Source organism: Meleagris gallopavo, chromosome 5, assembly GCF_000146605.3.
Source record: "Meleagris gallopavo isolate NT-WF06-2002-E0010 breed Aviagen turkey brand Nicholas breeding stock chromosome 5, Turkey_5.1, whole genome shotgun sequence".
NCBI classification, from domain to species: domain Eukaryota; kingdom Metazoa; phylum Chordata; class Aves; order Galliformes; family Phasianidae; genus Meleagris; species Meleagris gallopavo.
The window spans coordinates 17,054,098-17,080,158 of NC_015015.2; the positions used below are offsets into that span (position 1 = coordinate 17,054,098).

Consider the following 26,061-nt stretch of genomic DNA (forward strand, 5'->3'; position numbering starts at 1 on the left):
CGGGGGGAAGGAGTTAGAACACTACAATTCTTAACAGACTAATTATCTCATAATCTCTACTAAAGACAATGTAAAAAAAACAAACAAAGAAACAAAACAAACAAACAAAACGCTTTTAAACTGAGAAAAAACTTCCCCATGTTTGTACCCAGAAAACTGTTTTCCAAAGTCTTGCAGCACGTGATGCTACACTAAACTCTCCTGGAGCCATTGCTTTCTTGCTAGCAGCCAAGTGGCAGAAAAAGAACCCATGCATGTTTTTGACTTAGAGGAGAAAAAGGGAATTCTCCCTGGTTGGAACAACCCCTCTACTTGAATTCACCTAGAATGATTGACTGATTCTAATGTACTGTTTCTTTTATCAGAAATTCAATCAAGATACATTGCTTACTTTTCTTAATCTTAGAGTTTCTTTAAAAAAAATTGAAAAACTGTAAATTCTCAGTAAGTTCAAGAGGAGTCAAATTAACTTCAAGTATGTTTGGAATTAATTAATAAACGATAATCTGTTCTTTGTGGGTTTTCTCCATCAAGACACTCATGTCATGAAGTTTGATTACACCTTCAACTAATGTTATATGAAAGATCCACAAAGACAAAATTTCATAACAAGCATGACAACGGAATGACCCTTCTTGTCATGCGTGAATGCATAAGCAAATCATAAGAGAATTAAATTATTCTAACATAAATAGCAAAATAGCAAAAGAGTATTACAAATTTAAAAAGGGAAGTTTGTAAATTAGATTTGTGTCCATAGCCTGTTTTCTGTAGCGCAAGGCTGAAAAAAAATTCCATTGGGAAAAGAGAAAAATGTACCTTTCTTTCTAGCTGTGTCATCTGGATCAAGATTCCTTGTTACTGTAACAACCTTTAGAACTAGGTGATTGCCTCCTTGTCGGATCATATTCACCACCTGCCTGTGGCCAACTTTCACGACATTCTCATTATTAACCTGCAAAGACAAAAAATATTCTTTTAGATCAAAATGTCAAAAATGGCTGTTTCTTCAGTTTTTAAACCCAGAAAGTAGAAAGAACAGGAAGATTCAGAATGCCTAATTGCTGTCTTTTAATGAAAACATATACATAAGAAACCACATATAGTTGGCGTGATAACAGAAAAAGAAATATGCAACTAATTTATAATTAACTAACTTATAATTATCAGATAAAACAACGAAACACATAGTGAATTTAACCAGAAATTTCCCTTTACTTGTTTTATTTGCAACAATTGGTGTGCTACCATTCTGCATTTCTTACACTAAAATATTTTCTTAAATGATAGTCATTATTCCACAGCATTAGGCGCAAATGTTTACATGCATTTTTCACTCTAACATAACAAAGGAGATATTTATATTTTTTCCTTTCAGATCCTTTCCTTTCAGATCATCCAGGAACCAAATTTTTCACTCCTGAAATGAAACTGCAGATTCAAGAGGGATTCATTTATTTGAGACATTCCTTTCCTCATTTTCCAGAATTTTCCTTCTGCACGTTTCTAGAAGGATCTGGTGTTTGGGAAGCAAAGGCAACTATATCATTCTATATAGCATTCCAGAATTATTTTAATGGTAAAACATGAAACCCTGACCAACTATTATGGTCATGCCAATTAAACCTAAACTGCATTCCACATTAAACTTTAAAAAATATAGTCCCTAGGTAATTCTTAGTACTACACCATAATTTCTTTAATAAATTCATAAATTCTTTCCCTAACAGTTATTCTTAGGCATACAAGAAAACACAGAGAAAAATCTGTAAATAAGTGTGGATAAAAGTAATTTCTTTATACAAGCTAAAAGGAATTGCTGAAAGTTATTTGAAATCTGAACATCACAGCATATAATCACAGCCATGTGTTATTTGAACATAAAAGATATTAAGGAATAGAATCATCGAAGATGAGATGCTGCCAGAATACATGCTGAGAATTTGAACTTTATCCAAAGCACAACTGACTCAGTTTTATTTCACCGAGATCACCCAGAGCATTCCTAAATGAACAGTCATTTTCAAAGTAAGCGCTTTTAGCTTCCTCTATTTATTCTGACAGGCTGAGCATCTCACACTCTGAAGAATTTACAGTTTAGAGCAAAATCTCTCATTAAATGTTATTGCCATTTGCAGAACTACAAGCCCTCGTTTACAACTAGAAATCATTTTCTCATCCATGAAAATTTTCACTTTTTTCCAGGTTTTAGATGAGACAAGAATATTTACGACAAAATAATGTTTTGGTAAACCTGTGTGAGGCTGTTGAATCACGGCCTGAACCTCTGATTAATCACCTGAGGCGAGCAATGAGTCAGCCACAGGAGCACAGGTGAAGGCAATTCACCTGTGCTGCAGGAAGGGGTGGAGCCTGGCTCCACCTCTCCTAGACACATTTAAGAGTTGACTGCCAATGAGGAAGGATCTCTTCTGGAGATCTGCTCCACCAGAGTCCATTTCATGAGCCTAGGATAGGGTGAATGTTTTTCCTTTCTTACTCTAATATAATAATTACATCAGTCAAGCTCCTGGATGTACTATACCATCTGTATATTCATTGATTGTACACTGCTATACCATAACATCGGTATATTCATTAATTGTACATAAACCATATTTTCAAAAAACAATATAGCAGTCAAAGATCTCAATGCATTACTTGTGTGCTATGTCTGTAAACCTGAGATGCCTCTTGAGATTTTTTTTTTTAAATTTCAATTGAATTGACATAGGTGTAACACCTGTAGAACATCCAGACCCATTGAGCAGGCAAATATGAAGTTCTCTCATTCTGTAGGTAGAGGATATAAAAGAATATTGATCTGAATTGAACTGTTGTTGTTTTATTTTATGTCTTAGCATCTGGTGCTTAATTCCAAGATACGCTGTTTTTAGCTGGACCAATAACATCTACATTTCATTTCTCTAAAACATTTTAGCAGGAATAGTTACCCTCCTACTTCTGAAATTCTTTTCAATATTTAAACCTGAACCAGGTAATTCTTTTCCATAATTAAAAGGTTTATGTAATTCAAAACTAGAGATTGCATCAACTCTATTGTTACTGGAGTAAAAATTTAAGTCCGTATGGATTAGAATATATTTCCTAAGGCTGTCAAAAAATAGACAACTCCAAATACATCAAAAGTTAATATTAATCAAACATGTACACTCCACTAATAAAAAGTGATGTGTAAAATGATAAACAGCTTATGCAGCACGCCATCTGTTCACATCATTATGTGCAATGATATTTAACATTTAAAGCAAGAGCAAATATATAAGACATCTTTTTTAAAGCTGTCTCAGAAACAGAACTTTTAAATGATTGCTTACAGCAGTTTTGTTTAAAAGGTACAGTTACAAAAACTAGTACCAAAAAGATTCCTTTTACAACAATAAAAATATCGATAGGAGATCTGAAGATCACTATGTTTAAAAGCTCAGTGGGTAAAACTAGCATCGTTAAAAAGCAATAACAAAATCAAAATTGTCAACTGGGATTTCAGTCACAGACTGTTCTTGAATACTCTATATAAAAACTAAGTGACAGTAGAAGTCAGTATCTAGTATCATACGTTCTAGCATGTTTGTTTGATAGTTTCAGTACATTTTCAGGTATAAATAATTCGACTATACTTTCTTTGCTTCCACTTTTTCTTTGGCATTGGATAGATGACTACTGCATTCCATTTGGGTTTGTAAACAAGCTGAAGAAGGTACATTTTTATGGTCCGTAACACACTTAGATATCCACTGCATGGGCACTTGGTGTTAAGTAAGACGACAGTCTTTGAAACATAACAAAAAATATTTTTGCTTTAGTGGCAAAGTTTATAGAAGGATGCTCCATAAACCACCCAGCAAAATCAGTTTGTGGACATTGTGGTTACAGATTTGTATCTCTCCCTCTTCTTCAACCCAATCTTTCAGCATATTTTCTGTGACCTTTCACTGCAAAAAGTAAAGTTCTTTTTTTTCACTTCTTCTGCAAAACTTTTTACACTACTTTCTTTCTCTTCAAAAACAGGTAAAAATATACAACTATATTATAGAAATAGTTATGTGCTATGGCTGGTTCCATGCTGCATCGTTGTCAGCTGGTGATTCAACAAGTCAAACGTCCCTTTCCAGATCTTGGGAAAACCCATAGGACTTAATATTTTTGAAATCCTACTCTGTCATCATATGGTTAAAACTGATCAGAGAGACAGAAGTTACTGGCCCAAATTGAGCAGATTTAAGAAATTAATAATGAAATAATATGAACTCACAGAACTTACATTTTCATAAAATAACTTAAATAAAAAATCTGACCTCTGAAGCTGAACTTGTATTTTGGGGGATTTCTTTATTTATGTATGAAAAGTTTTTCACCTACATGCCTTCACCTATGTTTACACCTATATGTCGGCTTTTCCACTTTGTATAATTAATGCACATCAGTTTTTAAGATCAGTAGAGTGCTACACGATGGGAAAACTATGACTTCAGAGAAAGCTGGAGACAAAAATCAGAAAAATTCGTTCAACAGCTAAATTTTCCAGATAATTTTCTAGAGGTGTGCAATACAATGTATATCAATATCTTGAAATAGTATTACCCTCATGAATTATAACATTACTTTCATGTACCATACATGACTTAACCCTGATGCTGAACAGTCAGCTACAGCAGGAATCAGATGGTGCTATTCAGCATTTGCCCCATATGATGCACCACTGCTAGTCATCTTACAGCTAAAGGCAGTTCATACAAAAGAAATGCAAGCAAAGTGATGTTTATGTTAGTGATCAGTATTTAGGGAAGATACAGGTGAACCAGTCTTCAGTTGAAACTGGAAGTACATATAGGTGGCTAATCCAGATACTTTGGGATACATTTAAGATACTAAATTGTCAGAGAAGACAGCAATTAATACTCATCATCACCTCCACATGGCTATGTGGATTCATCCCTTTCTATTGGCTTGCTAAACCAGTTATTCACATCCTTGCCATTTAATATGTTTCTGTGTTTATGCAAAATACTTGAGCATGAGCTATTCAATTCCCCAAGACAAAAAACAGTGCACTGTGTCTCTTCTCCCCTTTCCGCCACTGTGACTACTGCAAACATGTCCTTGATCCCTCCAGCACCCTCTTGGAGAACACATTACATTTCAGGTCTTTGGGGCTGGCATTCAAGGTGCTTACACATGCTTGAAGCTCCAAAACAGAGACTTCAAACAACGATGACATTCGTCATACACAAGGAGCTTTGAACACCACCAATGAGAAGTTCTACCCTCAAACATGAGTGTTCTCTCAACAGATAATGAAAAAATGTGGAGTACATTGGAGAATCCTCACTATCTTTAATATTCAAGACCATTCTAATGATCTTACTGAGCATTTACATACAGCAATCTCTGTATCTATATAAACTCAAATAAAATCATGGTATTTTAAGATTACAGAACGATGTGGTCTCCAGTTGGGTAACCTTTTTTCTTTTTTTCTTTTATTTTTCTGTGAAAAATAATCTCTACAAGAAAGAGCCCTCCATAAAAAGAATAATATATGAACACCCATGACATCAATAAACTTTTCTGGAACTTTACAAAGATAGACATGCTTCTTTTCAGACAACCTTATAATCCTGATAACATGTGGGATAACACAGGACTGAGAATGACAACAGTTTAAGAAATGAAGGAAGTTTAGAAGAGGATAAGGATATGTCAGATACTGTTTTAAAGTGAGTCTGAATGGAAAACAGAGAAGTCACTTATGGGTGATATCATGAAATGTACTCTAGCAGTAAAGATGAAGATTAAACTTTCATGAATATGCCCTCCCTCCTTCCAGGAAATGTACCTATCCATATCTTAAAGAAAATGAAACAGTGGATTATTCTTTACAGTACCCATCTCTACAGAAGATCTACTGTATAAGTTTGTTCTTTTGTCAATATTTGATTATAAAATAGATTCTTCACCATTTAAATGCATGTATCTAGCTTACATATATGAACAAATTTAGGAGAATGAAGAAGAAATACTATTATTTAAAAATATTTTGGAATTTTGGAAAAGAGCACTATTTATGTACCTCCTGGAGATGCTGAGGTAGATTTTATGAGTAGTGGAACAGGCTGCATGAAAGTCCTTCCCTCTGCCCCCTGAAATGTATAACCATGCAATAGGTTGAAAAACTAAAATGAAATAAAATAACCTGTACATCGTAGAATAGCAGATGTATGAGCTGGAAGATATTCATCAGAGCAGCCTTCCCGTAGGAAGGTGCAAAAAAAAAACCAACTATCAGACAAAGAGACCTTTACAGATTCTGTTCTATTATTAAATATATATATATATATATATATCTTAATTTCTTCAATACATCATGCAGCATCCTAATTCTTCCATTATCAAAACTTTCTGTCAGTAAAAAATGTAATCAGTCATTTTTCATGGTAACTAAGGAGTCAAAACCTGATCATTTTGCTCACAGTGACCAAATCAGAGGTGCAACGGTGAATAAATCCACCTTGGAGTTTCAAACACTTCCCAGATGTCTCTTCCCATCCATTGAATTGCTTGAAAAAAACAACCAAAAAATAAGACCAAACCTTATGATACAGAGTTACAAGCCCCGGCCTACACAGTTTTTTAATAAATCCACCATTTTTATAACCTTCGTATGCACTAATCCAATTACAATTGGTACCAGCCAAATAGCATATAAGTAGTTTTGTAGACTCAAATGACAGTTTTGCATTTCAAGTAACCACAGAGTTGTGCACGTGACACTGTTTGAACGTGTCACAAATCCACTTGCTTACAGATTGCCTGTATTGCTGGCTGTAATGCATGGAAGGATATAAAGAAGAGAGAGGCAGGCTCTTCTGAGGGAGTAATGTGCCTTTTCTCTTTCATCTGCCATGGCAAGAGAGGTGCACAGCACGGTGCCCACACTCAGTGAGAGCAGCAGGATGGGCTGAAACATAAGGTCCCCAGGGCTGCTCCAGCCACGCGCCATACTTTTCCTGCAAGAGATTTAGCAGTGACAAAGCTGTTGTTTTCTGAGCTGCAGCAGGAACCTGGTCTCTGCCTGGAGATTGCAGAGCCACGCTATTGAGGGGAGCTTTAGCCTGCATCTCACCATACCCTCACGTAGCACCAGTACTGCTAATCTTCAGCTGCACTTAGGAACATCTATTTCTGACAGAAGCATGGGAACGAAGAGACACCTCAGAACATAAACTCCAGACTCTTTTGTCGTTATGGCAACTGCATCACATAATGCATTTCTTAACATAAAACCAAGCTCCCTCTTGGAACTACTTTGAGTTCTTTTCCTTGTTATTCCAGTTAGACCCAGAACCTCTGATAATGTGACCCTACTTTTTCCAATTTTCATCTAGGTCTGTGTACAACTTGTTTATACCCTTTTTTTTTTTTCTTTTTTTTTCCTGCTCTAACTGGCAATAACCTAAAGGTCTATTTACTCTGTACTTTCCACACACACTACAAGCAGACCAGGTGAGTATAATTTCCTCTCTTGGCTAAATAAGAATTTTAATAATCTATTATAACAAAGAATCTAAGGCATAGATGGAACACAACTGCTGACCAGCACTTCAAAACGAGCTAGTTTCTGATTGGTGGTGGTAGTTCTAATTTTTTGTTTGTTTGTTTGTTTTAAATATACCTTACCATTCAAGCTAACTTATAAAGATGGATTACTTTTCACCTGCATTTCACCTAATCTACATTTCACCTGTGGAGCTATTAACACATGGTCAACAGAGAATATGACTTTAAATTCAGCAACAAAATATTTGATCCTAACACTGGTTAAAAACTGTGAAAGCACCAGTCTTTTTTTCAGAAGAGTTGTAAATTTTGCTCAAGTGACCATGCATATATACATGCAAATATGTAAGCATAGAAAGAAAACACAGCTGAATATTCTAAGGGAACTTCTCTTACTTTAATTAAGGGCATTTGTAAAACAATGCAGCCTCACTAGAAAAACTAATTGATTGAAAAACATCAAAATGGTTATTCTGTAGCATCTCATTTTGTCCCATTGAAAATATTGCCAAGAAAGACAAAACAGCAGTAATGTTTCTGCGCAGAACCCAGTGGCTATGTTTGGAGACAGAGTTAAACAAACACACTAAAAGAAAAGCAGCGGACTTGAGGAGTGCTGTTTATCTCTTACCCATGACAAAGTTTGGAAGGTGTAGTCACATAAAACTAGCATTTTAATCTGAAATTTTTGAATGTTTTGTACCAATACTTGAACTGAAATCTGCTAAAAGTAAGCAACTACTGTCCTCATGAGACCACATTATACAGAACATTTAAGCATCACTCAGTTACTTGGAGCCACTCCTACTAAAAATAATTGCCTCCATTAATCAGTACCCTGGTACTACTTTGAATCATTTGGCTTAAGTCACATTCCTTAGGAGAGGTTCAATTAACTTTATTGCAGTTGATTGAACTGCAGTGTAATGTAATCAATTAAATTACACTTAGCATGATTTTGTCCAATGGCTTTCAGGTGTGAGAGGTGGCAGTTTTTCATGTGATAACTTCTCCTAGGAATAAAAACAAATTAATTCCGCACATCTGTTTTGCACTCTCACACATACACCTGAAAATGTTTCTCTTTCTGAGGAACCTTCAGAAAAGTATAACACCCAGTGGGTATATACTAATACGAGGCAGTACAAGGTTGTCACCTATACTTGATATTTCAACCTGTTTAGAAGAACGAGTATTTAATGGCCTGGGAATGTCAAAGATGAACGAAAGAAGTCTAGTGGTTGTCTGAACAGGTCTTGAACTCTTCTCAATTCTGCACACCCAGAACAGTTATCAGACTATACATTAGACAGGAGGATCGCATCTGGCAACGCGCTTCAGAGGTTCATAGCTCTGAAGAGTCAGAGCACAAGTTAAGATGCCACCTTTTTTTCCCTCCACCAAATCTTTCTCCTCTTCTCTCCCCACTAACCTGATTAACTCCACATCAGAGTCAAACATTCCATTCGGAAGGCCTACAGTGGCTTTCAGGATGGGAGAGGCCTAATTTAACCACAGAGGTTGGATTTGGGTGCACCTAACCTCTTGCCCTAGTTCTATTGTCACTGTATTTATTTGTTACTCTTTGTATCTTTCCAGCATGCACTTTGTATCCGAGTTCCACTGGCACCTGCCAGTTTGTCCACTTGTGGTACATTTGCTTCTGTTTTTCTTAAAATAAACTACATGATGATAAGCTGCTAAATATTTTATTTATTTATTTTTGCAAATTCCCATGCTTCTCAAAAATATGTTCTAATTTAAAATTCAGTAACATTTAAATGGAGTTTGAAGCGCAACAGAGTATTCTAATATTAATTCCAGCTGCTATTGTAGCTTATACAGTATGATACACAGTCAACTGACCTCTGAGTACCAAAAATAGCAAACCAGAGGTCACCCATATACTAATGAAACATCTCTAGCCTATCAGCCCTTCACAGATGAAAGCATGCATGAAAATCCAAAACTGCTTAACCACTGCAACTGGCAGCTGCTTTCACCTCATTTCTCTGACATATCCATTGCCATCCATGTCTGCTGGGGGTGGTTTTGAGGTCAAGAGCAAACTGCTTCTTCGTGTAAAGAGAATAAATACAGTCCTAGACGCATATTCAGGCTACTGTTCTGTAGCAGAAAAGCAAGTTTAATAGCCTCCTCCCCTCTGCTTTCCCCTGCTGGCTACCCATCCTATACCATCTCTGTGAAGCTCTGGTGGCAAGCTGACTTCAGAGGAAAAGAAAGAGTCTAGTTTTAATCCAGATCACTCCAAGGATTGGTTATAGTTGCATGCTTCAGAAGTTCACTCTGAGATCTGCCTGCCAGGCCCAGTGGGAGGAGCAGGCCTGTGTTCTCATCTGACAAGCCTTGGGCAAGCATCCTGTCGGTGGTGCTACATGAACATCTCCCCTTTGCACCTGTCAGCTCCTCTGAGATGGTTCTTTTCAGGGCCACAAAAAGAACAAAATCCAGTTGGGATAGACTGTGATTCTAAGCCAGGCCTATTCTTGGAGCTGGCTTTAGGCAGTTTCATTTGTGCAGCAGAGAGGGTGTGTGGGGACAGTAATGAATAGAACTGTAGAATCATAGTTGGAAGGGTCCCACAAGGATCACTGAGTCCAATTCTGGGCTCCACACAGGACCACCCAAAATTCAGACCATATGTCTGAGTGCACTGCCCAGACACCCCTAGAACTCTGGCAGCTTGGGGCTGTGACCATGACCATTGCCCTGGGGAGCCTGTTCCATGTCCACTACCCTCTGGTGAAGTACTTTTTCCTGATATTCAGCCTGACCCTCCCATGTTGCAGCTCCATGGTATTCCCTTGGGTTCTCTCACTGCCACCTGAGAAAGAGATCAGTGCTTGGCTCTACGCTCTCCTCAATAGGGAGCTGTAGGTGGCCACAATACTTCCCCTCAGCCTCCTCTGTTTGGGCTGAACCAACCAAGGACTTCAGCCATACCTCATGTGTCTTCCATTTTCAACCCTTCTGCATCTTTGCAGCTCTTCCTTGGACACTTTCTAATAGTTTAATGTCATTTTTGACCGTGGTGCCCAGAAGTATACTCAGTACTCAAGGTGAGGCTACATCAGTGCAGTGTAGGGCACTTCACTCAACTAGCTGGCAGTGCTGGTCCTGGGGCACCCAAGGGTATAGTTTGTTGTTGGCAAAGCTACAGCCTGAGAGCAGCACTCAGCTGCCACACTCTGGCCTATGAAGTGACTAAATGTTTTAGACCCCAGTTAAATAATTCTCAATTCCTTATAAAAATATGATATTATATTCAACCCTAAAAATATATTCTTTTCAAAATCAGGAGCATGGTGGAATTATGTAAGCACTGAGAAGACAATGGATCTTTATTTGCATTCTGAATGAACCACTTGATAAGTATTTACAATAGGTAAAAGATAGCAGGCTCTGCCCTTCTATTTTTAAAACTCTGCATGCCTACATTAAAGGCCATTAGGATTCTAAACTACGTATCAAAATACAGATCTGTTCACAAGTGTTAAAAATGCAGTCTAATATTTCTTTTCCTTTGGTAAGCACACATTATTCTGGCAACACAATTTAAAGTTAAGCATTATGCATGTAATGTAAACTGATTTGTTCATACATTCCAAAGATTGTCAGCTAAAGCCTTTATAGAGATTACACAGATATATTGACAGAACGTGTTATCATCAAGTATAGATAATCTGTATGTCCTCCTCCTACAAACAGTCATTTTCCAGAAAATGCATCTGCACTGGTAAGAATAAAAAACTACTGTTCCTTTAGTTCTCTTTATGTAGGAATGCCTAATCTTACAACATATAGAAGTAAATATTTCTTAAAGTCATATTAGAATTCACTGTATTCTGCCTTAATTTCAGAATTGCTTGTCAGTTTTTTTTTTACAGGACATGCATCATGTTCTTAAAACTCACAAACTTAAAATAAAATACAGTAAAACATTTCTGTCTCAAAGTGAAACTTGTAGACAATTATTTTGTCCTTTACAGATTCAGACAAAAGAATAAGAGCTAATATTCCTTGTTCAGATATGCAGTACACTGACTGCCTTTATGAAAGACCACAAATAGTGGAAACAGAAACCTTAAGAAGAGAAGCTCCAGCCTGATTAGAAGCACAGACAGTGCCTCATAGTAAAGACACAGAGTGCTTCACAGTAAAGTACATTTTATTTGAAGTCTGTCTACAGTAATTAATGTTGGGAAAGGAGCATGTTTTTGCATGTTAATACTTAGTAATACATTATTATCTATATGGACAGGTTTTTTAATTTGTCAAGCTACCAAGCCTGTGGGCAATACTAAGTTTTGCACCATTTGTTGTTACAAGACCACTGCATCATTTGACTGTTGTTTGCCCAGTCAAATCATGCAGCTGACCTAAACTACAGAAAGACATCCTTTCAGTTAGCAAAGCCCTGCTTTAATTAACTTTATCCAAATACTCACTGACTTCAATAGCCATACTGATTAAATATAATACAGTCTATGCCTGTGGACCTCAGTGCTAATGGACTGAGCTATTCAAACTGTAGTAACTGATGCAAATTAACCAAGCAATTTGCAAGATTTGGGTCTGCATGGAAAACACTCCTTAGAGTCTAAGTAGTTTGGGAAAGAGCAGCCAAGGCAATCTCTGCACCAACATCACGTTCCATCATATTTCTAACCATCTGCCCACAATTAAATATAAAGGAAACCTATCCTAAAAGCTTTTAGTAACAAAAATAATTTAGGTTGATAAGTACTTGTACAGAAACAGAAGTTCATATCCATTGCCTTATTTGAATATTAGCAAAAAAAAAAAAAAAGAGAGTTGAAATACCTGTACCTTTCTTCACTTTAAATTTTCTTTCATCTAAGTAAAAATTTATTTCAAGTGAACATCTTTGATAGATTACTTAATACAAACATGAGGGTCTGCATCAGAATTGCAGTGCAGCCCAATTCTACCTAAGACTCACTTTGTGATCTTTAGGTCGATGCTTCAGTTTAAGAGCCTTAAAAAGAGGAAAACAACTAATCCCCCATAACATACCTATAACTAAGTACTTAACCTACCTACATAACCAAGGCTCAATTGATGGAGGTGAAAAACTAACAGATTTGATTAGGGAGCACAGCATGTTATGAAAAACAATAGTGGATGATCCTCTGGTATCTACTTTTGCAGAGGAGTGTCAGAATTCACTAGCTATGTTCACAAGGCTAACAGTAGAAATCCTACTCATTCTTCACTTTAAAAGGGTATTAGTGTCTATCTGTAACTATAATACAGCAACAAATACATAGAGTGCTCCAAACATTAACAAAACAAAAACTCAGAATCATCAAAAGACTGAGAACTTTTCAGTTCTATTTAAAGAAAACAAACTTGTTTATAGGAGCAACTTGGTTAAGTCATGATGAGTCTGTTACCACCTCAAAGAAGTAAAGTCTGAATTTACTTACTATGCACAGTGTCACTTTTTTAATCGTCTCCAACAAAAATGTAAACACAAAAACCTTCTACATTAAGACAGAATGATTTACTTTAGTTTGTGAACAACCATCTTGGAAGTACAACAGCAGACTCCACAGAGCATTCTGTCATAGTGGATAAGATTCACCAACAAACCTTTCATTAACTTTGATTTTATTTGTAAATACTTAGAAGTAAAAATCTATTTTTACTGATCTGATGACTCATGAAGCATGAGGAAATTTTCTGGCCTTTAAAGCAGCTCCACCTAGCCTACACAGAATGCCAGTCCTGAGGCAGCATCCTTGCAAGTAAAAGGCAAAACCAGTAGAGCAGTTTCTGCCTTATGCATTGCTCCAAGTCTGTGGATGCCTGAAGTGGCAATAAGATGATGCAGCCTGTCTTTTAGAAACATTTACTTCACAGCAGTGTGGTCAAATTCTACACCAAAACAAGTGGGAAGCATTTCATTGGAAAGGTTTTTTCTACCTAGGCATCCAAAAGGAACACAAAACTGCCCTCCTCTTTCTTTCAACACCTAAAGTTAGCAACAGAATTGCCTGCTTCACAAACAGAAGTTGGCTGTGCAATGCATTGGATGAATCAGTGCTGTTACGCACTGACATTTTAGGAACACACTGTAGCTGTAAAACCATATAGAAATGTAGCAATTCATCAGAAGCATATTATTGAAATAGGCATGCCACAGAACTGAACATGGACATGAAAGAGAGAGAGACAAATGAAGCACTAGTGAAAATACCACCTTTTCTATTAGAGAATTCCAGCCTCACCTGCAGCAAAAGTAATTTTGCAGAATTGTTATCAATTTTATTTTCTGTGCATAAAATTAAAACAACCCAAACCATTCACAGATGGCAAAAGCCAGATAAAGCAAGGAAGGACAGATCAGAAAAGGAGCCCAGGGAATTTGCAAAACAAAGGAAGAACAGCCAAGGATAATGCTGCCATACACTAAAGAGCAATGGCTATATACTTCCAGAAATAAGGAAGAGTTTAACTTGTGTTAAACACCAAACATTATCTAAGCCCCTTTAGATTTCAATTGCTTTGTAACCAAGAGTTGTAGAATTTAGCCTGTCAAATAAATTCTTATGCAAGGATTTAAGAGCTTAAAGGAACTGAGGAAAGAGCCAATAAAAACATATGTTTTTGCCCGAAGAGGTGGTAGAAGCCCTGTTCACTGGAGACATTCAAGGTCAGGCTGTACAGGGCTCTGAGCAACCTGATCTAGTGTAGGTGTTCCTGTTCATTGCAGGGGAGTTGTACTAGATGATCTTTAAGGGTTTCTTCCAACTCGAACAATTCTATAGTACTATGATTCTGTGAAAAGTATTTTATTTCCCACAAAGTCATAACTGTCAAAAGCTGTTAGATGCCTAGGCAATTTGCATACTACTCTCGAAAGTAAGATGTACACCTTCATTGTGACTGGAGCTCAGATTCCTTAAGTACTTCGCACTTGTGCCCCACTTAAAAGGGGATAAAACATTACACGAGATGTTGGGATGATTCCTGTGAACACTTGATGTGCAAGAGCTTAATCCCAAATCATAATCAGAGAAGGGTCAGGCAAACACTCCCTCCTGACAGCAATACAGATGGCAGCAATACAGGTTATGCACCACAACTCGAGCACATTCCTGAGTGCTGAACTGCCTGTTGGGCTGCTAAATCCTGCTTGGCAGGTATTTGCAAGGGCACTCCCAGCCAGAGCCACTGAAGGGCCTGGAAATCAGCATGGGCCAGGGACCACTTCCAGAAGTCACTATGGATGTAGCTGCCTTGATTTGGAGGCTATCCTAGCTGTACAACAGTGCATTGTTCCACATCAGTGACTACCCAGGCCAGAAAACTTTTAATACTTGAATTTTCTAGTGAATGTGAATTTTAGCTAGAGTGCTATCTGGGGAAGAGAACATCAAGTAAACCCAGTAGTTACCAGTTTCATTTCACAGCTAGCAATAACAATTTCTTTAATGATATGTTGTTCACATGGCTTTGAAGTATGATACAATCAGATGGAAACAGAGCTGTGAGAAAGAGTTACAAGCACAATCATAAGTATGACTTTGAGGCATCAATTGGCTCTCTTTGAACACTACCTTTTCACCAGCCTCTCAGCTCTTTGCTTAATTGCCTCAATTACAGTTGCATCACAACAGATTTTTCTCCAAATACCTTGACCTAAATCGGTTTGTCCCAGTTGCTGACATTGGCAAGTTATTTTGGCAAGTGTAATGTTACAATTTCAGGGTGTCTTAATACATGTACTATTGATTTCCAGGATTTTTGTTTAAACTGAAAGGAAGACAGGCATGAAAAATCTGATTTAAGTCCTGAAGTTTGATCATGTTATCAGGAAAGCTTCAGTTCCAGGAAACTTGCTGTAAAAAATAACCTTAGTGTGTTTTACTCACTAATACGTACCCCAAATCCTGCATGGGCAGCACTGATGGAGTTGCCCACATCTGAAGCAGAATGTCTTCTGCTACTGGTTTCAGTATTGCATGCTTGTCTATCTTCCTATCACTTCAGGATGCAAGGAATTATTGACTCCTGAGAGCTTACGAAATTCAAGATATTTTCAGATGTTCTAAATACTTGCTATCCAAAATAGTTAAGTGATCAATTGTTAATAACGTACAGTTCCCCCCCCACAGATATATATATATATGTAAATATATATATATATAATGTGTAGTTATCAGTAGGAGTGCATTTCTTACTGAAGAAGCTCAATTTTTTTGAGAGGAATAGAGAAAAATGTAGGTGTGCACTTGACAGTGTACAGATCTACTAGAAATAACTAAGCAAATAGGCATAAAAACAAGAAAAGCTGCAGCGTTTAGAGGCAGCAATTTAAAAATAAACAAAGAAAGCAGGCAAAATATGCCATTAATTAGTTTTTAATGTTTTCTAAGTGAGGAAGAGCAGCTACAATTTGATACAGCCTTTACTAACTCCATCAAATGGCTAATCTTGGTACAACAGACAAGGGCTGCATAAAAACAATACTGAAGGGCAATGAACTGGGAAAATAATTCAATCTTGTCAACAACATACTGACTCCGATTTTAATATCATATCAACAGAAAGCTTATAAGCAATTTTGCTCATGTTAACTTGGCACTTCTTTCCCAGTGTTTTTACTCAGAAAGAAAGAGTTGGAAATTTTATGCTCCTGGGGAGATGAAATCTCATTATTTAATTCAGAATGACTCTCCAAATATGGAAAAAACAAATTATAAACTGCAGGTCTTGCATGTCAAGATGAGGTTGAAAATTTAGGGTTTTCTTTAATGCTTCTGCTGCCTCTACAAACTTGACGTCCCCACCTTTGGGAATCTCCACAATGCCTGTTTAATGTGCTAATGCTCCTGCACATCCTTCCCATATACGACTCCATCTACCCCAACGGCCCTATTCTTTTGCTTGTGATTGTAAGCCACTGTGTGCCCTTCATCCTTTTAACTCTTTACAATTTAGTTAGAGGACACACCTAGGACACAGAGAATAATTCCCAAGGTATCTGACAGTACTGCATTAGAAGCACCTGAGCTATCGCCAAGCAATCTGGCATGCCTAAATGAAGCAGAGTGACTCCATGCAGAGACTTCAGCCTGAATCCTGGAAGAAATGCAGTCATACCAGCATGATGCTGCCTGCAGGCTAATTAGTACTGCAACGACAGGATTTTGTCAGTTCTGCCTTCAGAGCTATGGCCATTCAATGCCAGCTCAAGGCCTTCTCTGCACAGGCTATGCACAATGTTAACACACACTCCCACAGTGTTTGCATTAAGTGTACTGGGACCATGCTTGGGCTGACATATGGAGATTGTAGTTGAAGATGCTAACTGTAATTTTCAAAATTTAACCAAAATCAATATGATTTTGTACATTATTGATTAGAATATTCTCATAACATAACGTAAGGGATTGATTAAATAAGGCATTCAGTAGTTATCCCTTGGCAATTGAAAGACACAGATAAGTGTGATTACTCGGTTGCAAAGATTTCACCTCTTACTTGGTCAGAATTCTGATCTTGCAGAGAGATTAACCCTGTCATGCTGTGACCAGATTTTTCTAATATTTACTCTAAATATTTTCCAAAGAAAATATTTATAGAACAGTTACTCTAAAGAGTCTTTACCCTGACTCTTCACTACAACTTGCATCTGAAGCTGCTCAGCTCAGAAATAGTTACAACTATCAAAATCAGCTTTCTGCTTTCCCTGCATGCTCACATTTTGAGAAGTCAAAGATATAATTAGACATGAAGCTCCTGGTCATTAATGGAGTAAAATCACTCTTCCCCCATACAATCCAGATTTTAAAGTTAAAAGACACTTTAATTAAGATAGTACATCAGAAAAGAGACATCTCAGACCAGGCCTTCATTTAGCTAACACAGTTTTTAGTTGTTTTCTGATATATAAATGCTGAATATTCTTTCTGCTACAGTAAGGTACCTACATGGTATCTACTTCATCTTCAGCTTAGTATTTTTCTGTTTTATAAGTCTTTTTCAAATTGTTATAATATCTTCGACATACATCCTTGCTAAGTGATAATTTTCTGTGTGAAAGACTCTCAGAACTTGGATTTGTTGTATTTGCTTCTTACATTGCTCATGATAAAGATTATTTTTAAGTGGTACTCCTAGTTCTGTTGCACTCTTTCAGTGCAATTACTTGGCAAGCCATGGCACAATTTAAACATAACAGAAGATGACTGTATCAGACCTTCAGCACAGAGTCAGTTTCCAATGGTGGAACTGGCAAATTACTTTTAGGAAGTAACACTTGGATTCTGGCATAATTATCTCCTGCAACAACAGTAACAATTATATTCCCCTGAAGGTCAGAGGCTTCCAATCATTTTTAAAGATAACTTTAAACTTCAGAGATCAATGGCAGGTAAAAGTGTGCTGCAATATTATACCAAATTGAGTCACTGCATTCATTGCAAAAAGATCTAGAATACTTTCCTAGCTAACTTTATTTTCAAAAAGAAAAGAAGAGAGAGTATCACAGAATATTACACAGAAATTTAAGAAAATTCTCTGGACAGTTGACCTATCCAAGGAATAAAGAGAAGATTGACTTACCCTATCTAGCAAGTTGTGTAGATTCAAGAACTCTAAAAAGAAGAATCCAACTACAATGGTTGATCTAGATCAAAGACCTAGAAAAACGACGCCATCTCCTCAAAGCATTTGTTTCTTAAGTTACCTTCTAAAATGTTTCCAACTGATCCAAAATAAATAATTATTATACACTCTTTCCATTAACCTAGATCATTTACCTTAGCATGCAGAGAAATACATGTTAAAGGCGAGTTTAGAAGCATATCATTACTTATTGGCACAAAGTCTAAGCTGGCAGTATCTCCTAAATAGAGAGGACCTTGGGATTAGTGACTGAAACTTTTCTATTTCAGAAACTGAAGGAGGCTGAAAACTTAAAATGTTTTCTGGTGTGATTTCTGCTGTGCTGTTCTGCCTAGCAACAAACCTGAAGGAGATGGAATTCTGACCTGTAACAATATTTCATTGAAGCCTTATGCTGGTGTCATTGGAATCTATTAGCATCTCAGCTCAGTTCTCTGCACTTCAATGAGGGACTATGCATATATATATATATATATATATATATAGGGACTATACAGACCCTAATTCTTCATCCCAGGAAGGAATATTCCAAATACAAAATATTTTCCATCATCTTTACACCATTCACTTTAGTAACATGAATCTGTTGAAAGTAAGAATCAAGTTTGTCCTCTCATCATGGACAAAGTTTCTCATAACATTGAGAATTTAAGCCACTAACTACATAGGGGAACTGATGAGTAAGTAGGACAGTCTGTTGTCTTGAGCCAGAAAGATGTATTCCTAAACAAGGGGGTGAAGTGGAAATTTTTTAGAAGCCAAAAATAGAATATGAAGGATGGATTGCAAGTTGTGATAAAAATGAAGGCTAGTTTCCTCCATCTGGAAAAGATGAAGCAATCCTTCACTGTACAATCCAGTACAGGGAAAGTCATACATTTAATTAGTTCTTGCTTTTCCTTTTAAGCAGGAAGTACAGTTGCAATCTTTTAAAATCATCATCATCATCATCATCATCATGAATACTGTGCTCATCACAGCTTCGTGTGAAACATCAGCAAAGTTCGACTAAATCTTTTCCACCAGGAAATCACAATTACCAACTGAGACAAGAGAACTTACCAATTACCATCTATGCTACTGTCTTTGCTTCTTGTTTTCACAATAATTTTGGCTAGAAGCAATTGTCCCTGGTGTGCTTCTTTTACTTTTTTCATCTCCATGTTTTTTTTTAGCAAGTACCAACTGCTTACTAAACTACCTGGGCAACATCTCATTTAGAGTACTAAACTGCTTGCTATCAAAGCATCTCTGAGCTACCTCTCTACCTAGAATTCCCACTGCTGGCCCTCAGGTTAATAAAGAACATCCTCACTTAACTACATATAACTGGATTTATTTATTTTTCTTTTGTCTCACCCCAGGGTTATCACATAATTTATCAAGGAGAGATGAAGAATTTTGTTTGACATAACTGTAGCCCGTCTGGAAGCTTGCATAAGATCTAACATGGCCCAAAGCTAGGATTTAATACAGTATGGTGACAGCTAGTAAAAAGTAACAAACGACAAAAACCTCACTGCACATTATATGTAGGTTGCTCCGAAAGTAATGCCTCCCATTTATCTCCATGGAAATTACAGCAGATACAAGAGCACAATAATACTATTTGATAGAACAAATTTTCAACTCAAAACAATATGTTTCAATGTAGTCACTACCCTTATCTGCATTGTGTGGATGAGTTGATTGAGACACTCTTCGTTTCCTGGTGTGACAGCTGTGCATGGCTGTCTGGAACATGGCTTATCTTTCATGTTGCTGTCGACACGGTCGAAACACCACCCACCACCTCACTGTGCTCACATTCACTGTTTAGTCTCCGTAAGCATTGAGAAATGTCAATGGTGCCATTTTTTCTTCAGGGAGAAATTCAATTACACACCTTTGCTTCACACACATTTCCATGTCAGACATTGTTTTATCAGACTGCCTTTCTGCTGCCATCTGTCACACAGCAACAAAATGTAATGGAATATCGCTGAAAGGTTCGACCTCTGACATCGTGGGCCAATATAATAAAAGAGGAGGCATTATTTTTGGAGCAGCTCTCATTGTTTCAGAGCTATGTTCACTGCAGAGTGAACATAGTGAACTATCAGTGAAAAGCTTCCTAGGTATGATGACTTAGTTATATAAACCATGAACTGTGGTTACTTGTTTTCCTTTCCTTTGTCTTGCAGCAAGACACAGATTAAAAAGACAGAAAAAATTACTTATCTCAGAAAAAGCATGCACTTTAAGGTTTTGTCAGCATTTTGATAGTGGCCAAAGTCAGTGAACTGCACTTTGTCTTGTCTTTTATGTAAGTACAAGGGTGAGTCATGCAAGACTAAAATAAACACTGTTTTATAGGCAGTTGTACTAATAATAGCTTCTACGTCTTCACAGAGTCTTCCCCACTTGAATCTATTCTATTACTAATACAGTAGTACGGACCACAGTACACTCATAGCTGAATTTTACCTCAGCTGATTTTACCTTAGTGATTTGTTTTCATTTTGATATCAAAACTGATAAATCACACTAGACAGTGGGGCACAGGAATTTAAAAAATGTGCTATCACAGAAACATTTACGCTAGCCATTAATCTTGCATGACAGTTAGTGGATCCAGAAGGAAGTTAGATTTCTGACTGCAATAATAACCTAGAAAACAGAAACAGTACCTATTCCTAAAATATGAATAATATCTGTGAACCACTCTGCACAAAGAAGATATGTGAGCTCCTGTCTGAGGCTGGACGGTGCTTTGAGCAACCTGATCTATGGAAAGATGAAATTCAGGGGACCCTTCCAACAACAACCATTTTAAGATTGTATGATTTGCAACATACGAATCCCATAACAAATATGCAAATTACAGTCTGACAGTTGGAGAAAACTTAAACCATTCTATGCCTTTCATGTCTTTTTTGGCATCTCCAAATGTTTTTCATAAGCCAAATTCAGATATTAAATGTATGTAGAGAGCAAAATATCACACAGTGACACTATCTAAGGATAGAACCTTTATACCACCACAAAACTCAACAAATAAAGTGAAAGGAAAACCTCCCTGAGTTATGACTGGTTCATGAAAAACTAGTCATGTTTGCCCCAGCAGGCAAGCTTTTCCTGCTTGGATGCACATTAGACACTTGTATTGCATTTATGTTTATCTGGATTTAAACAAATAGTTTTCAAATGCTGTGAATCTCTCCAACCCCTCCATCACAAAAATACACTTACTGTTCCATCATCTTAGGGGTTAACACAATAGCTAAATGATTGACCTGATATTTCAGTGCTTACCCTCAAGAGAGCCCTTCTATTGGTCTATTGGATCTATTACTTGATCAGGAATCACTTTTTCTGGGATTGATCAGCCTTCTGGACAGTGAAGTCATATCCTAGTTAGAAACTATCTCTGAGTTAAGAGTAGTTTTATTTAAACATAGCCAGAATTATGACATTTTTTTAATCCACATATTATATTGCTGCTCAAGGGGGTAAATCATTTTGCAGAAAAGAAAGAAAATGCCCCGCAGGTTCAACACAACTGATTCTTTCATTACAAACCTCAACTAGGGTGCTGTCAGGTCACTGAATTTTTTCCTTCAAAACTGACATCCAAGACTGACTCTTATAAAAGTAGCATTGTCAATGGCTTTGTCTAAGATTTTTATACCTCATTTACCACTCAATTTCCTCAGTGAATATCTTTTAATTACAAAGCCAAACTTAGAAAAGTAAAGTAATAGAAGATTCTTTCAAGGCACTCATAATCTCTATCATTCTATGAGCATATGTTGTTTGGTTTTGTCAGAGATACTAAAACAACTTAATTCTGTTTCCTGTGCACTTCTGAACCATTTCTGGCACAGACTCGTATTGAGACTAGAAAACGAACTGTCCTGGCAGCATGAGCAGTTTCTTTCTACCCTTCAAATCAACCAATAAATAAACATGTATATAAAAACTATGAATACTTTCCCACCCACACTAATTGTTTCACACAAGCAACAAACACAACCTAGAAAGCATCAGACATATTTTTTGTTTGCTGTGAGCCTTTTCCATAAAGATGTTAAATCTCAGCACATACTGAAGGAAGGGAGAGTACACATCTTCTTGAAGGCAAGGAATTGTGCATCCCACATAGCCAGAAACATTGATTTTTATCTACCTATCTTTCATTTCACTGAAACCTTAAAATGAAGCATGGCTGTAAAACTCTCCTTCCTTGGTTTTAACATTACATAGAAACTTCTTCCAAAAGTCATCCACTCAGAGAACTGGGAGAAGAGGACTTGGCATATTTCTCCTCAAAAAGCATAAGCAAAACACTTTGGTAGATTATAGTAAGAGTGAAAGGAGAATTTCCTCACACAACTAATGGATCCAACAATTGTGTCTGTTATAAACTTCCAGAATCATTTAGTTATCTTCTCATCAACAACCAAGGGGAAAGATAGCTGCCCTGAGTATGCTGAATTGAAATATTCTCCTAAATTAATGAACTTATTCAATGAACTAATTTAATGAAGTAAGTGCTAGAAACCGTGATGCAAGTCATCCAGTAAGATGCTGAAGATCTAGAAAGAATAACCAGGATTTCTGGAGTAGGAAGTTGAGGATCTTCCCAGCACGGGGAAGATCCAGAAACTGTGAGCAGAGAAGACAGTGGAAACAGAGACAAGAAAAGGAAGAGTAAAACAGTGTTAGAGAACAAAGAGGTGTGAAGGGTGACTCATGAAGAATACTCACATAGAGCAAAGGAAAATTTGTAATAAGCAATAAGCCTACTGAAAGCACATAGTACTCCACCAAAAATTAGGATTTTTCTTCAAATCATCTCCCAGTACTTCTTCAGAGAAAAACCATTAGCTAAAGAAAACTATTGCAAAAGCAAAAAGAGAAAAAATTGCCAGAGAAAAAATGTTTTTACAATTGTGTAAACTTCTCTGTGAATCTCTTCATTCATTAACAGTTTCACCAACTAATAACAGGTAAATATCTACCTCTACTTGTCATGAAAGCAATTCTAATAAAGCTAAGAGTTTACACTGATATGTGCCCCAGAGTAGAGAAGAATCTAGTCTATTTCATGTAAAAAATTCACTGTAGTGCTGCAACAAAAACATCCAAAACCCAAATTCTTTGAAACATGAATAAAAATTGGATTGTCAGATAGCAGAAAGAGAGAGTAAAATCTGTAACACAGACTTGTGCCTCCTTCCCTTGTCCTTTAAGATTGATGATAATTGACCTCTTTTCCAACTATTCTCTGCAAGATCAGACAGAAGTGAAGTAAATGACATAGAAGAGAATAGTAAAGTACTATGCATCACTAAAAAAGAGGCTGTAGAAATAGATACATTTTCTCTTCTCAGCAATAATTTTTTTTACTATAAGTTTCATCAAATACATCCGGTTTTTTTCCTCCACAGTCTCAGATAAGCTGATAAACTAATGATCCTCCATCACTACATTTCTACATTTGTTATTTTTTTCCCTATAACTGACCCAATAATAAAATGTTCTGACATTTTACAGTGGCCTTTGAGGAAAGCACAAATCATCCATAATCAATTTCAGCATCTACCTCTGTAGCATCCAGACAGTTACTTTATAGCTTTTGAAGCTAAAGAACTATTAGGATATATGACATCCATGAAAAAAAAAACAAAAAAACCACAACCAAATAACTGAAGTGTCTATTTGGAATTTGGTTAGTGCATGGTTCTGAAAGATGAAAAAGCTTGGGTGGGAACACTTTCCAGAAGTAGTAGAACTCAGCTTTCAAGGCACTATCAGATGTTTATTGTTATCTAGGTTCTAAATCTGGAAGCAACTTCAGAGAAACTGTGCTAATGAAGGGTTCAGCGTGGACCAGGTGCAATCCCAGCACTTGGGCAACAAACTTACACCTTAAGCCTCATTGCTCTGTTGCTCCCACTTCCGTAATATAAATCTCACTTGTGTGTTTATATGCATACACATACATATCCAAATGCATCTACGTATGTATAACAGCTGTCAATAACATGAACAGTTGCAGGAGATAAAATTGCTAATTCAAGAGACATGGTGAGGGTATGAATACACTCCCCTTGACCTATCTGACATGCAAACAAAGTTGATTGTGATATTCTTTAGAGTATCAATGAGCAGCTGAGGGAGCTGGAATAGTTCAGTCTGAAGAAGAGGCAGTTCAGGGGTGACCTTATCACTCTCTACAACTACCTGAAGGGAGGCTGTGGTGAGGTGGGTGTCAGCCTCTTCTCTCACATAACTAGGAATAGGACTAGAGGGAATGGCCTCAAGTTGCAATAGGTGATATTCAGGTTGGATGTTAGGAAATACTTTGCCAAGAGAGTAGTCAGGCACTGGAACAGGCTGCCCAGGGAGGTGGTGGAGTCACTGTCTCTGAAGATGTTCAAGAGCAATTCAAGATTTTGAATTTCAGGAATCTGGGCAGTTTTGAAAACCAGGCCATTAATTTATATATCATCTTATACACTGTTGGATAAATAAAAATGTTATTTCTCAATACTGAAAAGGAATCAGAACAGAAGTATAACAATCAGTACTTAAAGAAGTAATGAAGTGGCTTAGGGAAAAAGCCTGCCCAGTATACTTGAATTATTATCATAAAATCAGCAAAGTAGGAAGAGAGCTCAAGATAATTCTGTCCAACCATCCATCTTCCAGCAATATTTCCGCCAGTAAACCATGCCCCTCAGTATAACATCTAAACATTTCTTGTACACTTCCAGGGACAGTGACTCAATCACCTCCCTGGGCAGCCCATTCCAATGCATAACCACTCCTTCAGAGAAGAATTGCTTCCTAATACCCAACCATTTCCCATCTTTCTAGCTGAGAACTTCTGAGAAGTAATATTTTCAATGAACGTGAACATAAGACTCTTATTTTGTGTGTGTTATAGCAAAAAAAATAAATAAATAAAAATTACAAAGTATTGATATAATAGGATATAATAGGAAATATTTCTTCTGTGTAGTGAGGCATGGCGAGAAGCAGAGATATAAGGCTGACCGAGAGGAAGCCAAACAAGTTTGTACATGAAGTACAATTAGGGAGGAGTACAGTGCCCGCCTCCTTAAGGCAATGCTATATGACAAAGCCATACCTTTCTGTTACTTTATCTGTAAAGTGAGAAAGTATTCAATGCCCTTTTCAAGTGTTTAGGAATCAACAGCTGGAAAGGAAGGAGATAAACATATATAAAAAAATTATAATGAAATGAAAATTAAGAGGGTTTTTTTTTTTTTCCAGATACCAAATTCGTAAAAGTAAAAACAACAAAATAAGTTAGTCTAGCTAGTTTTACTTGGCCAAAAGTTACACAGTAATGCTTAACTTCTTAAATTCCTCTGGGAACGGAATCAATAACTGATGGATTTCTTCCATAGTAAATAGAGAGATATGCCATTGAATGTTCAGTAAATTACAGCAGAGTAAATCACAGCAGGACTTCTGGTAAAGGAGCCCTTCCAAATGAGTACCAGAATGTGAATTTTAAGCTTGAGGACTACATACTCACGTTATAATTTCCTATCAAATAATGATTATACATATATATACATAAATAACTTATGTATACATGCACATACACACATATACATTACATATATAGTTATATATACAAATGTGTAAATACACATTTATATAGATAACTATATAAACACATATATTTTATATATATATATAATACACATTTTATTATACATACATATTTGTTATATATACATATATATATATACATATATATATATATATATATATATATAT

The 26,061-nt window shown here is 36.7% G+C and overlaps 1 protein-coding gene across 1 annotated transcript in view; it reads right to left on the bottom strand.

Annotated features, from left to right (window-relative positions):
- SHANK2 (SH3 and multiple ankyrin repeat domains 2) overlaps positions 1 to 26,061 on the bottom strand; it is a 333,770-nt gene that overhangs the window by 39,095 nt on the left and 268,614 nt on the right. The window contains exon 19 of the mRNA XM_031553489.1: positions 820 to 955. Within this exon, the coding sequence (XP_031409349.1) occupies positions 820 to 955 (136 nt within the window). The remainder of the gene's footprint in view (positions 1 to 819; positions 956 to 26,061) is intronic.